A 14,855-nucleotide genomic window follows, 5' to 3' on the forward strand; every position below is an offset into this window, starting at 1 on the left:
ATGACAAGTATCACAATTTTATTGGTTCTAACGTTTCACGCAATCATAATTTGTTAAGTTAATGAACAAAATTTAATTGTAGGAACTAAATTATTTTTTTGGCATATCTCGCTTACCGTTGAGTTCATTCTAATACTATAAGGAGTTAATTGCAAATTAAATTGCAAATCAAATAAATCATATGAACTGATTTTGCATTTTTTTCCTAATTTAAAAGTGCAAAAATTAGAAACGTGAGATAAAAAATCCACGCTTTTGTGCTACAAGCAAGAAAGCGAGGAATGTTAAGCCAACTGATCATTCTGCATCGCTGTCATCCATTTCATTTGAGTTATCCTCCTCAACCTCACCGTCACCGTCCAATAGCAACTAGGCTCAAGATCCATTTGGAATCAAGATAAAACTTATATGGGTAATCCATGAAGATAGTTCTAATACCACAATGTAGATAATAGGACATTCCTCTCAAGTCATGATTCTTCAAATGACTTGAAAAGAAACTCACTCACAAACTCACTTTTTCAGAGAGGTTTCTTCTACGTCATTGCTAATTTTGAAACCCAGTGCCAATGAAACGGCTGTACAAGATTTATAAATGAAGACTTTCATGTTATTTAATATAAAAACAGACAATATTATTACACAAGAAGCAAACAAGTAATATTTTTATGTACACAGTATCCAGACTCTTCCCAGTGTGTAATACAAATAGTTGCTTGAAGACATCTGAGACTTTTGCAATCTTAAAACCTCTTGACAAAAAGACATAAATTCCCTCCAACAACAAACATGAGCTTTTTGACTAAAACCTTACCTGCTACCTAACCCACTGATCCTTCAAGCTTCAAGCTCATAAGTTGATTCACCTCAGAACCAAACTCGTCTGGAAGCTCATTAAACACATCCCTGCAGAACCCAGATATCATGGCAGCCATGGCTTTCTCATAGTCAATTCCCCTCTGCTGGAAGTAAAATAGCTGATCTTCACCAATTTTGGAGGTACTGGCTTCATGTTCAACGCGAGCTGTGGGATTCTTCACCTGTCAAACGAATCATTCAGTATATATACCCACAAAAAAAAGTCGGTGTAAAACTTCTACTCTCTAAACATAACTTGAAGACGAGAGAAGGTGAGGGAAAAACTTTATCAGAATACTGCAAACAAACAACTATTTTTCCTAATATGATTTAGCAATGTAATTCACATCATAGCCAGACTTTTCCCTAGCTGTCTCTGTCTCTTGTCCTAACTCTAGGTACAAGAAGTCTCACAATTGTATACACAAGAAAATTGTGGCAACTACATTTAGAGGGGACTAATGGAAATGTTATAATTCCATCAATCCATTCTAGCTTACCAAAATTAAGTTCAATTATTTATCTATTTATTTTCTGCCCTTTCCAAAGGGATGACTAGAATGACCAGTTCACCGTGTCATCTCAAAGAGAGAGATATCATAAAAAGTTCACACAGTATCTGAATCTACAATTTTGCAAGTAGATAAAAAGTTTTGCACTTTCCACTTCAATAAGAGCCTTCCATAGTTTGCAACAAATCAATGACATATTTTACAGTTTTTGCTAGCTCATGCACTTTACAATTTTCTAATAACTGCATCAATGTTAAAGTGTACCCCAATTATGAGGTCAATAAATGTAGAGAGAAACTCCTCTGATACAAAAGCAGCAATATTTCAAAACCAGAGTAAATTGCACAGAATGAATTAATTTCCATCTCAAAACATTGTTCCATCACTCACTCACGCACACACAAAAGCCTCCACCGATTACAAATTGTTTTTTCCTTGAGCTTGCAAATTTCATAAATCTCGTCAATAAAAATCTTGCTTTACTGCCCACAGAAATCACACTGATAATGCTTATAAAAAAAAACCACATAATGCTACCTATAGAAATAAATACATAAATTCTTTATTACAGCATGTGCAATAGTGAAAATGATACAAACCTCCAAAGGATTTGTCAAATTACTCAGGAAAAAAACTGAAATTCGAATTACAGAACTGATACTTGACACAAGGTTCTATTTTCTCAGTTCTTTTATTTCGTTGATAGTTTATAATAACTCCATAATTGTATGCTGCCTACCCAGGAGAAAAAGAATAAGAAAAAATTGTCCAAAGTCAGATGCACTTTCAACGAACATTTCAGGTGTATGACCCATAATTGGGGTAGACAATAGGCTGAAAACACGTAATGTAAGGACTATAATTGGTTGGGTCAGCACACCACATCATAAGCTTCAGACCTCCCAAGACCAGAATGGAAGGTTTATACAAGACTACATGAAATATAAAATGAAAAAGGGGAAGAAAATGAGAAAGAACCAAAGCTACTATGCACATCTGTAAAGATTAATAGCTTAATGGCTCTAATTTGTCTTCTATTCAATGCTTATATGGTAAAATAACTTCCGATTTTCTGTTGTTTTGAGGTATGAATTCATATAAAGAGTTCCTGAGACCACCCTGCGCTATGGACCTGGAAATAAATCTCTATTCCATGTCCCTGGCAGGAACCTTGAGTAATTATCGAAAGAGATGCCCCAACATTCAGAGCAGTAAGGATATCAAATTCTTAACTACCTCCACTTCTTCAAACATGAAATGAAAAAATGAAACAAAATAAAATCACAGGATAATACAAACATCCTGTCCAGGATGATCTGATCCTAGGTGGAGTAATTTATTCCTATGTGACTCATAAGTTGTTATAACTTCATCGAACAAAATATGAAACAAAATACTAGTATGAGTGTGAAAAATCAATCCTAATACCTGTATGTATGGATAGGTATTGGCAGCTGCACTGTCACCAATAAGCATGGAATCGCATTGAGAGGAGTTTCGGGCATTCTCTGCCTTAGACTGAACCTGAACAAGACCCCTATAGCAGTTTCTTGAATTCCCAGTCGAGATACCTTTAGAAATAATCCTGCTTCTAGTATTCTTCCCTTTGTGTATCATTTTTGTCCCCGTGTCTGCCTGCTGATAATTATTCGTCAAAGCTACCGAATAGAACTCACCAACAGTATCATCTCCCTCCAAAACAACACTAGGATACTTCCAAGTAATGGCAGACCCCGTCTCCACTTGGGTCCAAGATACCTTTGAGCGAGCCCCAGCACAAAGGCCCCGCTTTGTAACAAAATTATAAACTCCTCCCTTCCCTTCCTCATCCCCAGCATACCAATTCTGCACTGTGGAGTACTTAATCTGCGCACCCTCAGCACAATACAACTCCACCACAGCAGCATGAAGCTGGTTTCTATCATATGAAGGTGCCGTACACCCCTCCAAATACTCCACAAAACTCCTGTCATCCGCAACTATCAACGTCCTCTCAAACTGCCCGGTTTCTAATGCATTTATCCGAAAGTAAGTTGAAATTTGCATTGGACACTTTGTGTCTTTCGGAATATAACAAAACGAACCATCACTAAACACTGCCGAATTCAAAGCTGCATAGTAATTATCCTCACTCGGCACTACTCTCCCTAAATACTTCCTAATCAAATCCGGGTACTCCCTAATAGCCTCAGATATCGAGCAAAATATTACACCAGCCTTCTCTAAAGTCTTCCTGTGCGTCGTGGCAATCGAAACGCTATCGAGAACGGCATCAACAGCAACATTAGCCAATCGATTCTGTTCATTCAAAGGGACACCCAGTTTATCAAAGTACCTAACGAGTTCCGGGTCGGCCTCGTCGAGGCTATTCAAAGTGGGTTTCTTCTTGGGCGCAGAGTAATAACAAATATCTTGGAAATCAACAGAAGGGTATCGGTTATCGGACCACTTGGGCTCTCTCATTTTCAAGAATTTCTCATAGGCGTTCAATCTAAACTCAAGCATCCAATCTGGTTCTTCTTTAAGCGAAGAAATCAGTCGGATTGTTTCCTTCGAAAGCCCTTTAGGGATCGAAAACGAATCGATGTCTATATTAAAACCAAATTTCTTGTCGTACTCAACGTTACGAAGAATTTCCTGGATTTTCTCACTACTACTGGTTGTTGTTGTTGTTGAAATCGAGGACATACCTGAAGAAGAAGAAGAAGAACTTGGACCCGAATACCCGACATCTGCTCGGACCTTGAAGAGCCTTGAAGTTGGGGTTTTGGGGTTTGGGAATTTCGGATTCTGGAGCCTTGGATGAAACCCTTTTGGGAGTTTAGGTGATTCATAGGTGGGTTGGGGAGATAAGCTTGAAATAGTACCGTTAGCTAAGAGAGAAGCCATGGATGTGGCCTGCGTCGGATAGAGCTGCGAGAAAAACCGACACGATGAAGGAAAATGTGAAGCTGTATTTTTTTCTGCTTCCTGTTTCTTTATGTTTTCTTGGCCACAAGTTTAACGAGTCTTGTGTGCAACACGGACCTCACAGGATGAGGGCACGTGGCTATACATCGAGGAAGTTATATGATTTTTTTGGAAAAGATTTCACTTTGGCTCCTATTTTGGCTGAGTCCTGCTATTATGCTCTCAAGAGTCAGACAAGTGTCTGTTAAAATTTGATATGGTTTTATTAAAAAAAAAAAATTGTAAAAAAATCTCTCTCTTCCTAGTCCTGCTAGATTTTGTTTTTTTTTTTTTTTTTTTTTTTCTGTTCTTTTTGTTAAATTTTTATAAGTTAATATTTCATTTCTAATGTCTCAAAATTTATTTTTTTATTTAAAATTAAAACCTATGGGTGGAAGGTTAACCCTTTAGGGACGGTATCACTTAAAATGAATTTTATCATCCTAAATTTAGTACTAATACCTTAAATTTGAATTTTCCTTTAATATCTCTCTTCTCCAATAAAAAAAGAAAAAAAAAAAAAAAAAAAAAAAAAAAGGTCATGTTTGATGCTTGAGGCAGCCGAAAATCTCAACTCTACTTTAGCTTTCTAAACTTCTACTCGATTTTATAAACCCCTGAACTTTCAAATTTCTTATTTTGGATTCCTAAACTTTCAATTACTCTCAATGTAGACCCATCCTTCAGATTTTAAACGTTACATAATATTTATATCCCTGACTTTTGTATAAAATTTTAACTTCTAAAACTATTTTTTATTTAAAAAATAAATAAAAATCAATGGCATTTTGATCTTTTTATATTTTTAACAGCTAAAATTAATGGATTGATTCTAATTAAAAGTAATTGAAAATTCAAAGTTCAAAATAAAATATTTAAAAGTTCAAAAATTTATAAAATTGAGTGAAAGTTTAATAGGCAAAGTAAAGTTTTCCATTTTTTTAAGATGATAAGCGTTACAGATAAAGGTACCCCCTGAGTGTACAGACTAGTTAGAGGTATTTTTTGGGGTTGGGTGTACAGAATTTCGTGTTTTCCATGTTTTTTTTTTTTTTTTTCTTTTTTGGTAATTACATTTTGCTATGATGAGTACGTGTTTTTACCTTTGGCTACCTCTAACTATCATTCACTTACTAAAACTCCCATCGGTCAAACTTTCGAAGATCTCTCTCTCCTTCCTCCAAAAAAAAAAAAAAAAAAAAAAGTTTTCTGACAGAGACCTAGAGAGAGACACGTCTTCCCCCCTCTAAGTCTTCCAGTCCTACAACCCTTATCTCTCTATTGTATATCTCTCACTCTCACACCTCTCTCTTTATCCACCCTCACTCCGTCTCATTTTTCGCATATCTCACTTAATACGTTCATGAATAATTATAGGCGAATTTTTATTATTTTTTTTATCTTTAAATAAAGATGCTAACTTAAACATCAAGAAATTTTCGATCACAACTGAAGACCTTCTAATCTTAATTTTGTTTTACAGGACCTCATTACAATACATAGAGTCGTTCAGAGCTTGGCCATTAAAGAAATTGCTGGTAGCAAATTATTCTTAACCTGAAATCGCTCCATCAATGGTAAAGTATAAAAACCTCAGAATTGAAATATAATGGAGAACTCACCTCATCATCACCGTCAAAATAGACATCATCTCAACTGAACAAATATGCGACGCTAAAATAGAGATCAAAATGAATATTTCAAACATACACCAGTAACAGTCTCCAATTAATACATGTCATGAGCAGAATAAGAGGTAAATAACACCTTCAATGAATCAACCATGGCGTCAAACTTTGCCAATGTGATTATTGTTAAAGCGTTAATTAAATAATTATTATTTTTTTATTAGCTTAAACTTTTGAGATAAATAGTAATTTAATATAGTATCAGAGGTAAATGTTATGAATTCGAACATTAACTTTGTCATTTACCTTATTTCAATTAAATATTTCAAGTGTTTAAAATGGAGTTTGAGTTTACGCCTAAGAGATATTAAAAAAATAATTAAATTTATTTTTTTCTATCAGTTTAAGCTTTTATAATAAATGGTAGGAGCATATGACATTAGTTATTGAGAATCGGAAGAATATAAGCTTACAATTGAAAGGCTCGGTCAAATTAAATGCCTACTGCTACTAGGGTCTTAACGCTATTTTTAAAGGATTGAGATTTTCAACAATTTTGCTGTTTAAGTCGATAGTAATTTATGCAATAAATCCACATTTGCTAGCAATTTGGATACAAATTATTAGAAATGAAAATCCGTTTTGGACAAGAAGGGCACGCACGTTTCACGTGATAAAAAGATAGGAAGTGGGTCGTTTATCCGTTAAACAGTCGGTAATCGCTCGCATTTAAACCCAAAGCCTTACACCCCCCTCATCCTCACTCGCACAGCACTGCCTCTGCCTCTGCCCCATGAAATGTTTCTTACTGTAACTCATCTCTACCCGTCGCTCCCCTCAAAACCCCCAGTAGACCAATCACCTTTTCCCTTCACCTTCTTCCCGTCACCGCTCCCTAGAACCCCCAAGTTCCTCATCCGGAGCTCCGCCTCCGACGCCCAAACCCAAACCCTCCCCAAATCCGCCATCCAACGCATCGCCGAGAAGCTGCGCACTCTTGGCTTCACCGAAGACACCCCGAGCCCAGGCCCAGGTTCAGGCCCAAATGAGAACTCTGCTGGAGAAATATTCATCCCTCTGCCCAACCGGTTGCCGAGACGCCGGGTCGGGAACACAATGGATACGAGCTGGTCCACGCCAGAGAACCCGGTACCGGAGCCGGGCACTGGTACGGCGATAACGAGATACCACGCGCTGAGGAGGGAGGTGATGGTGCAGAAGGTGATGGAGAGGAAGGAGAGGAAGGGGAAGGGAGAGGAGAGTGCGCCGACGCTGGCGGAGCTGAGTCTGAGTGAGGAGGAGCTGAGGAGGTTGAGGAGGATCGGGATTGAGACGAGAAAGAAGCTGAAGATCGGGAAGGCCGGGGTCACAGAAGGTATCGTGAACGGTATTCACGAGCGGTGGCGGCAGACCGAGGTCGTCAAGATCGTTTGCGAGGATCTTTGTAGGTTGAACATGAAGAGGACTCATGATTTGTTGGAGGTTAGGTCCATTTTTCCCTTTTGGATTGTTCACTGTTTTAATTTGCTTATGACTTTGAATTTGAATTGAGCACTGTTGAAATATGAATTAAATGATAATGATGATTTTTTATTAACTGGTGATTTTACGTGTTATTGGAATAGTATTCTGAATTTGAGTACCGACTCTATGACTTTACTAAGTTTTTGGAATAACTCGACGCTAGTGATATGACAAGCAATGTGTTTTCTTGGAATTTCGGACACTCTTTCTTGTTAAATATTTTATAATTACTGGATTTGATCTGTTAATTCTTGAATTAAAATCAAAGCGATTTATTTATTTATATTTTATGTTTTGAAGCGGTGTCCAGGCTGAAGATTAATTTGATTGAATCAGAGCTTGTTCCGGTAGGCGATGTGGGAATGTAGGGGGTTTAGCTAGTATTCTTGGGTGTAGAGTGGCATCTTTGCCAATTAAGTATTTGGTCTTCCTCAGGGTTAATGGTAATTTGAGAGGAAGTGAAAGCTGTAGAGAGACTATCTCGAATGACAAAACTTCATTTATATTTTGATTACCTGTTTAAATGCGGATGGGGTTTTGTTTTGATCATTAAAGAATTTCACAGTATGCGTTTACTGAGTTTGACATGCAATAATCACTTTAGTTAGATTTGTGATATCCACAATTAAATTGTTAGAATATGAGGTTTATGTCGTGTAGCTGTCTGAATTTGGTTTTGTTCTGACATTCTCAGAGGAAAACTGGAGGTCTGGTTGTTTGGAGGTCTGGAAGTAAGATAGTGTTGTATAGGGGGGCCAATTATAAGTATCCTTACTTTTTATCGGATGAGGTTTTGGAAAATGACAACTCGGCTGATGCTTTACTGGATTCGAACATGGATGATGGAGGACATAATAAAAAGGAGAGCTACTCATCCAGCATAAATGATGTAAAATCTGCTGCAACAAGTCCTACCAAAAAAATGTCTCAACCAAAATTAATACAAGGTGTTGGTATGCCAAATCGAGTACGATTTCAACTGCCAGGTGAGGCACAGCTTGCAGAAGAAGCTGATCGCTTGTTAGAGGGGTTGGGCCCACGTTTTACTGATTGGTGGGGATATGACCCTCTTCCTGTTGATGCTGATCTTCTACCTGCCATTGTTCCTGGATACAGGAGACCTTTCCGCCTTCTTCCATATGGTGTGAAGCCTATATTAACAAATGATGAAATGACCATTTTAAAAAGACTTGGTCGACCCTTGCCATGCCACTTTGTGTTAGGTGAGTTTGGCTTCTGATACCACAACGGTTATAGCTGGTCAACCTAAACTTACTGACTTTTCTCCTTTTAACAGGCAGAAACAGAAATCTTCAAGGATTGGCTATTTCCATTGTCAAGCTCTGGGAGAAATGTGAGATTGCCAAAATTGCTGTTAAGAGAGGAGTACAGAACACTAATAGTGAGATGATGGCTGAAGAGCTGAAGGTTGGTAATGATGTGGAAATATTTTTAAACTTAATATCTTTAAATTGCTCTTACCTTAATTATGTTTGATGCATAATATTTTTTCTTAAAAGTAAAATATGTTTCATGATGCATAATTCATGGTCATTTTATGTGATTGGCTAATGACTGAAAAACTTACAGTCCAAACAGGTTAATAGGATAATCTCCGACAGATATGCTGTCAAAAAGTTTTTTGTTAATGTACGGCTCTACTAGCAACACTAGGAAAATGGTTACTGATTTTGGTATCCTTCCTTCTGACACATGTTCAATCTCTTCCATGTGTTATAAAACTTCACTTTTTTTGTCTCAGAATGCTGGTAAATAACAGGTTTCAAATGATTTATCAGTGCTTCAACAGTGATCTGTGGCTAGGCAGTGGACTATACGTGACAGAAAAACCAATGAGTGATAACCCATCCATTATTTCAGTGCCAGTTGACATTTTGATGCTTCATTACAGAGGAGCATTCTCTCACATTGACCAATCCATGTTCATTTTGGAATTTTCAGAGTCATTAGAGCTTCAATATCTGGCATATTGATACAGCAATGGCCTTTCATTTATTTTAGTTTTTTGATGATGCTCTATGTTTTTGCAATTCTTGGTTCTCTGGAAGAGTTCCAACTCTTCTTAAAGCTTGTGCATCCAAATTATCTTAAGAAAGTGCAATCAATGTGACTATATTTCTAATTTCAGCTGCGCTTTCCCCCCTCCCCAACCCCCACCCCCCCCCCCCCCCCGCGCCCCCCCTCTCCCCCTTTTCTCCCATTCTATAAGTAATATTTGGTGTTGTATTTAAAAGAATCAATTTGGTGGCTTCAAGTCATCTTTTTTCATACTGAAATGGAGTCTTCTTTGGTTTGTTTTTCCCGGTAGCGAGATAAAAATAATTATTTTTGGGCACCTTAGGCAGCATCTTAAAATCCGTTGACTTAACCACTCTGGTTTTTCGACTGTATTAAACAGATTTATTATGCAAAGATAATATTTGAGTCAGTCTACTCATTTGAAAACTTCTTGTGGAACTTTATTCTTTATAACATTTTTATTTGGATAAAATATCTTTACGGACATCTTTTAAATAAAGACAATTGTTGCAGCGGCTGACAGGAGGATCACTGCTTTCCCGGGATTCGGAATTTTTTGTCTTATACAGAGGAAAAGATTTTCTGCCACCTGCGGTTTCTTCTGCAATAGAAGAGCGGAGGAAGCATGGAATTCATGGGGAGAAAGAAAGGACAAAACATAGTACTTCCGCAACAACCACACTGGAGCTTAAATTTGGGAATACAGAATGTGGTTCTGAAAGTGAACTTGATGGGGCCAATGACGAGGAAAGGGGTCTCCTCTCAGAAGAAAGAAAGCTAAGGTCCACAGAGGCAACTATCAAGAGAACTAGCGTCAAATTGTCGATGGTATGAGTTGTTAAGGTGCTACAGTTGGCTACTTTCTTGTCCCATTGTTTTTCATGTTACACACAGCATCTTTCTCATGGATAGGCATTAGAAAAGAAAGAAGAGGCAGAGAAACTTCTAGCAGAGCTTGAGAAGGCAGAGGTCACCCAAGCACCTGAAATAGATAAAGAGGGTATAACTGAAGAGGAAAGATATATGCTAAGGAAGGTTGCCCTGAGAATGAAGGCTTTCCTACTAATGGGTGAGTTTTGCCATCTAGTGTATGTTATTTTAAACTCAGACGGCATGCAATTTTTTCTTTCTTAAGACTAAACTGAAGGGCATATGCAAACTGCTTGAAATATCATACAGAAGTGGGCCTTGCTAAGCATATTCTCTTCCATACTCAGGTAGACGTGGGGTTTTTGATGGAACAATTGAGAACATGCATCTTCACTGGAAGTACAGGGAACTTGTGAAGATAATATCTAAAGAGAGAAACTTTGAAACTGTTCACGAAGAAGCACGGACCTTAGAGGCAGAAAGTGGTGGAATATTAGTGGGGGTTGAAAGAGTGAACAAGGGTTACGCAATCATCATGTATCGTGGAAAGAATTATAAACGACCTACTTCTCTAAGGCCTCAGACACTCCTTAGCAAAAGAGAAGCAATGAAGCGCTCTATAGAGGCACAGCGCCGTAAGGTAAAATTGGCTAGGCTATCTTTCTATATATATGTATGTCAACCAGTTTGTATTCTCAGTCCCTTCCTGGACTCCAAAAAAAGAATAGTAAAATTTAGGAAAAAAACCACCTCCCATACTCATACGGAATAGAGATGCTCAGTTGATCTATTCCATTATATTGTAAAGTAAAAGAGTCAAAGTACAAGGCAAAACCCTATAAAGAGGCGATTAGGATTGATTGTTTGGTTGGGATTTTGTTAAAAGCTTCCAAGGGGACATGTCAATTTTAGGGACCTGGGTACAGGCTTGTAATACATTACAACATGGATCTTGACTCAATTTAGGCTTGTTTATCTTTGGGTTGCTAATATTTAACCAACCATGATATTTATTACTTTTTCCTGCTTTGTCATGCAGTCTCTGAAACTTCATGTTTTGAAGCTTACTAAAAACATAGATGACTTGAAACTTCAGTTGGTGAGTTATCTTTTTTCTATGTTCTCATTTTATTCTTTTTTCATGGATTTTTGTTTTTGTTTTGTTATTTCTATGCCGATTTACCCAATCTTGTTAAGGAAAATTATGTATTATTTTCTTGATTCAGGTTAAAGACGAGGAGGCAAACAATAAGCAGTCAGCTGATGAACCGAGACAAAAATTTGTGAGCCATCTTATGTTTTTGTTAATTTTGTGCCCTTTCGCCCAACAAAAATTATAATTTGAGGTGACTTTCACATTTCGAATTAAATTAGGTCAAAGAGGATATGGACAGTGTGGAGCCAGTTGAATGTTTGAGTTCGCATGCAGAATTTAAATCTGGTCCAGCAATTCCTGCAGAGAACACAGAGGTGAGGGGTGTATTGATAAGATCTTGGATATTAAAGTTATGTACTAAAATTGTTCGATTTATATTTATTTGTTTGTATTTCTAGGTTTTGCATGTAAGTCGTACACGTTTTCAGATCAATGGTCCAACATGATGTGTTTACCATTCCGTTTTATATAGTTGCATTAAGAACCGCACGCCAGTTTTATAGGCATCTTTTTTCAGTGCATGTGCATTGAAATATGTCCTTCTGATCTTGTATTATATTTATTAGTATACCAACCAACTGCTGGTATATTGCAACTTAATATGTTCATCTAAAATGGCATCTGAAATAGTTGTTTGGTGTGATTACTTTAGGCTAAGGTCAAACATAAAGCACATTCAACTTTCATGAAATTAAATGATGGCATGGATGCTTCAATAAACAGTCCCCAAGCCACTCAACAGGATATACCGATTGGTATCCCATCAACACCTGAAGGGGATGTAACTGATAAAGTTGGTGGAGGATTTTCATCTGAATCAGTTAGAAAAGAATCCCATGCAAATTTGTTCAAGGATATGAATGGTGAAGTTGGAACTGCTGTCTCTACATCTTGTCCTGATAATTTTATGGTACTATAAAAGAATCCTTAATCCTTTATATATTTATTTGGGTATTTTTTTCTCTTCTAATGAGGGATTCGATACTGTTTATGTGGACTTCAGTCAGAAGGAATGAGCTGTCCTGCAGTAGTTCAGCATTGTGTTTATAATAACAAAGCAACAGCGTCATCAGTTAAGTCAGCAAAAATTAATTCTGAACCAGTTCCAATAACGGTAGAAATTGGATCGAAGATGCCTCGCAGAGCTTTACATCTTTCCAATAAAGAGAGGCTTCTTCTACGAAAGCAGGCCCTGCAGATGAAAAAACGCCCGGTACTAGCAGTAGGTAATTTACTCTCTCATTTACAGCTCAGTTTTTCCTCATTATTGCCTTCTCTAACTTCATATGGGGGTTGGTTATCCATCATTATCGTCTTAGCTGCATTCTCCTTCAGTTTTTTGTTTATTCAAAATTGTTAATTTTTGGCATAAATTGCTGGAATTTTACATGAAACTTGGTCAACAGAATGGAGATGTACTTATCAAAAACAGAATGGAGATGTACTCAGCATTCCTAAATTTAGTTGCTTAATAAGTCAGAAGAAGAGAAGTGTAAACACTTGAAACGTTTTTCCACTGTTTTGGATTTGGTAGATGTTAATTGGGAAATTTCAAATTATAGAAGAAATTATACATTTTCCCCAATAAGATTCCTTTGCTTTCTTTTTCATTTCCTAGCAACTAATGTAATTATGAACAACTTATCATTTTTGAGTAATTTTTGCTGCTTCTACTAGGGAGAACCAACATGGTCAATGGTGTTGCAAAAACAATCATGGCGCACTTTAAGAAGCATCCTCTTGCTATAGTGAATGTCAAAGGTAGAGCAAAAGGAACTTCAGTCCAGGAGGTGGTTTTTCAGCTGGAGGTGTGCACACCCATGTTCCTCTTCTTTTCGTTTACATTTGGATTAACCAGATTGGCTTAAAGTTTTCATCCTTTTCCCGCTTCTTTCTCTTCTCTCTCTCAGCAAGCAACAGGTGCGGTTCTCGTCTCTCAGGAGCCTAGCAAAGTCATACTTTACAGGGGTTGGGGGGCAGGAGATAAACCTTTGCATCCGGAAAAAAAGAATGCTAGTGACGCTGGGAAAAAGGGTGAGACTCAGCCAACTGTCTCTCCTGAACTCTTGGCAGCAATCAGACTGGAATGTGGGTTGCAGAGTTACGACGACAAGGAAGAGCCAAGTCTATAGCCTGGAATTGAAGCTTGTAATGTATCCATGATATTGCTGCAACCATCTATCCCATGACTTCCCCTACTGTGAAATACTCTCTGACAATGAACCAATGGTGATAATCAGAGTAATGATATTTAGTAGACTATTATACAATTGCTACAAATTTGATAATATGGCAATGAAAATTAATTATTGAATCAGCACTTATAAAAAAAAAAAAATCAATAACTAATTTTCATTGCCATGTCATCACACAATCGTATAGTAGTAATATTGCTCTGATAAAATACTCCCCCCCCTTCCCTCCCCTGGTGTTGGATAAAGTGCTTTAATCAAATTGTACAGGATCAAACCAACTCAGCCGTCAGCAGGTTCAACTAGGGAAGATGCACATACACGCACATACACTTGTCACATGTCAAGTCAGCAATGTTCATATTGGCTGGAGTTCTACCGGACGCTTGTTCCGGTCTGCTTACTGGTTTCAGTATATTCAATCAAGAAACAAGATGGAGAGGTGACATCTTACAAATGATCAGGGATCATGTTGCTCTTTTTGGTTACTGCTTATTCGCTGTATCTGATTCTGCCCTCTATGTATGCCGGTTATGTGCTGCAAGTAGAGAGGGAAATGCCCTCGTGGCATCTCATGTTGATATTGTAACGTAAGAATCCTTGATTTGGCTTGATTTGAGGTTCAAAACCAAATTATTCTAGGTGGGTGCAATAAACCTAACACCCACCCTTCTATGTTAAGATGGGCCGTGATTCTAAGCACGCTGGCGTGCTTAGTACGCCAGGCTGTTTTCATTTTTTTTTAAAAAAAATTAATATTGAAAAAAAAAAAAAAAAAATGCCGGCGTGCACGTTCTCTTTTACTTCACCCGGTTAAGATAAGTGGGCAAGGAAAAAGAGTTGGATGCATGCCATTGTGTTCCACGAGCTTAACCCAAATCATGGTGGAGAAAGTGTTGGATGTTGCTACTAAAATGGGTCTGCTCTATTTTATGGTTAGAATTTTAAAGTTTGTATATTTAACGGTGTACATGATGTCAATGTTGACATGTCTTTTAAAAATAATAGTTTATCATATGCATCAATAAATGCACTAACTTTAAATCATGACCATAGAGAGGACCCTTGTTGGTTGCATGTAGATGGAGAATGTTTATTAATTAATAATTTCTTGTGATTATAAGAA

General features: G+C 37.4%; 2 protein-coding genes across 2 annotated transcripts; one reads left to right on the forward strand and one right to left on the reverse strand.

Annotated features, from left to right (window-relative positions):
- Positions 1 to 602: 602 nt before the first annotated feature.
- Positions 603 to 4,356, reverse strand: ABCI8 (ATP binding cassette protein 1). Its single transcript, XM_059594315.2, has 2 exons — positions 2,799 to 4,356; positions 603 to 1,040 (listed from the first exon to the last, which is right to left on the reverse strand). Exons 1-2 carry the CDS (start codon positions 4,257 to 4,259, stop codon positions 822 to 824), a joined length of 1,680 nt encoding a protein of 559 aa, XP_059450298.2. The 5' UTR covers positions 4,260 to 4,356; the 3' UTR covers positions 603 to 821.
- A 2,350-nt stretch (positions 4,357 to 6,706) lies between these two features.
- On the forward strand, positions 6,707 to 14,464 carry CFM2 (CRM family member 2). Its single transcript, XM_088516462.1, has 13 exons — positions 6,707 to 7,429; positions 8,166 to 8,694; positions 8,769 to 8,899; positions 10,025 to 10,339; positions 10,424 to 10,580; positions 10,729 to 11,021; positions 11,421 to 11,480; positions 11,608 to 11,664; positions 11,756 to 11,851; positions 12,190 to 12,447; positions 12,541 to 12,763; positions 13,215 to 13,345; positions 13,448 to 14,464. The coding sequence occupies exons 1-13, from the start codon at positions 6,746 to 6,748 to the stop codon at positions 13,667 to 13,669; spliced, it is 3,156 nt and encodes a 1,051-aa protein (XP_088372588.1). The 5' UTR covers positions 6,707 to 6,745; the 3' UTR covers positions 13,670 to 14,464.
- The last annotated feature ends 391 nt before the right edge of the window (positions 14,465 to 14,855 follow it).

The sequence above is a fragment of the Corylus avellana genome, chromosome 5 (genome assembly GCF_965113065.1).
Source record: "Corylus avellana chromosome 5, dhCorAvel1.hap1.2, whole genome shotgun sequence".
Lineage (NCBI taxonomy): Eukaryota > Viridiplantae > Streptophyta > Magnoliopsida > Fagales > Betulaceae > Corylus > Corylus avellana.

Bases quoted from the DNA above. Each gene is read 5' to 3' on its own strand.
- CFM2 (XM_088516462.1), top strand. From the start codon at position 6,746: ATGTTTCTTACTGTAACTCATCTCTACCCGTCGCTCCCCTCAAAACCC. The intron at 8,900-10,024 runs GTTGGTAATGAT...CAATTGTTGCAG, and splicing joins TGATGGCTGAAGAGCTGAAG to CGGCTGACAGGAGGATCACT. The intron at 11,665-11,755 runs GTGAGCCATCTT...GAATTAAATTAG, and splicing joins ATGAACCGAGACAAAAATTT to GTCAAAGAGGATATGGACAG.
- ABCI8 (XM_059594315.2), bottom strand. From the start codon at position 4,259: ATGGCTTCTCTCTTAGCTAACGGTACTATTTCAAGCTTATCTCCCCAA. The intron at 1,041-2,798 runs GTATTAGGATTG...TTCGTTTGACAG, and splicing joins ATACCTATCCATACATACAG to GTGAAGAATCCCACAGCTCG.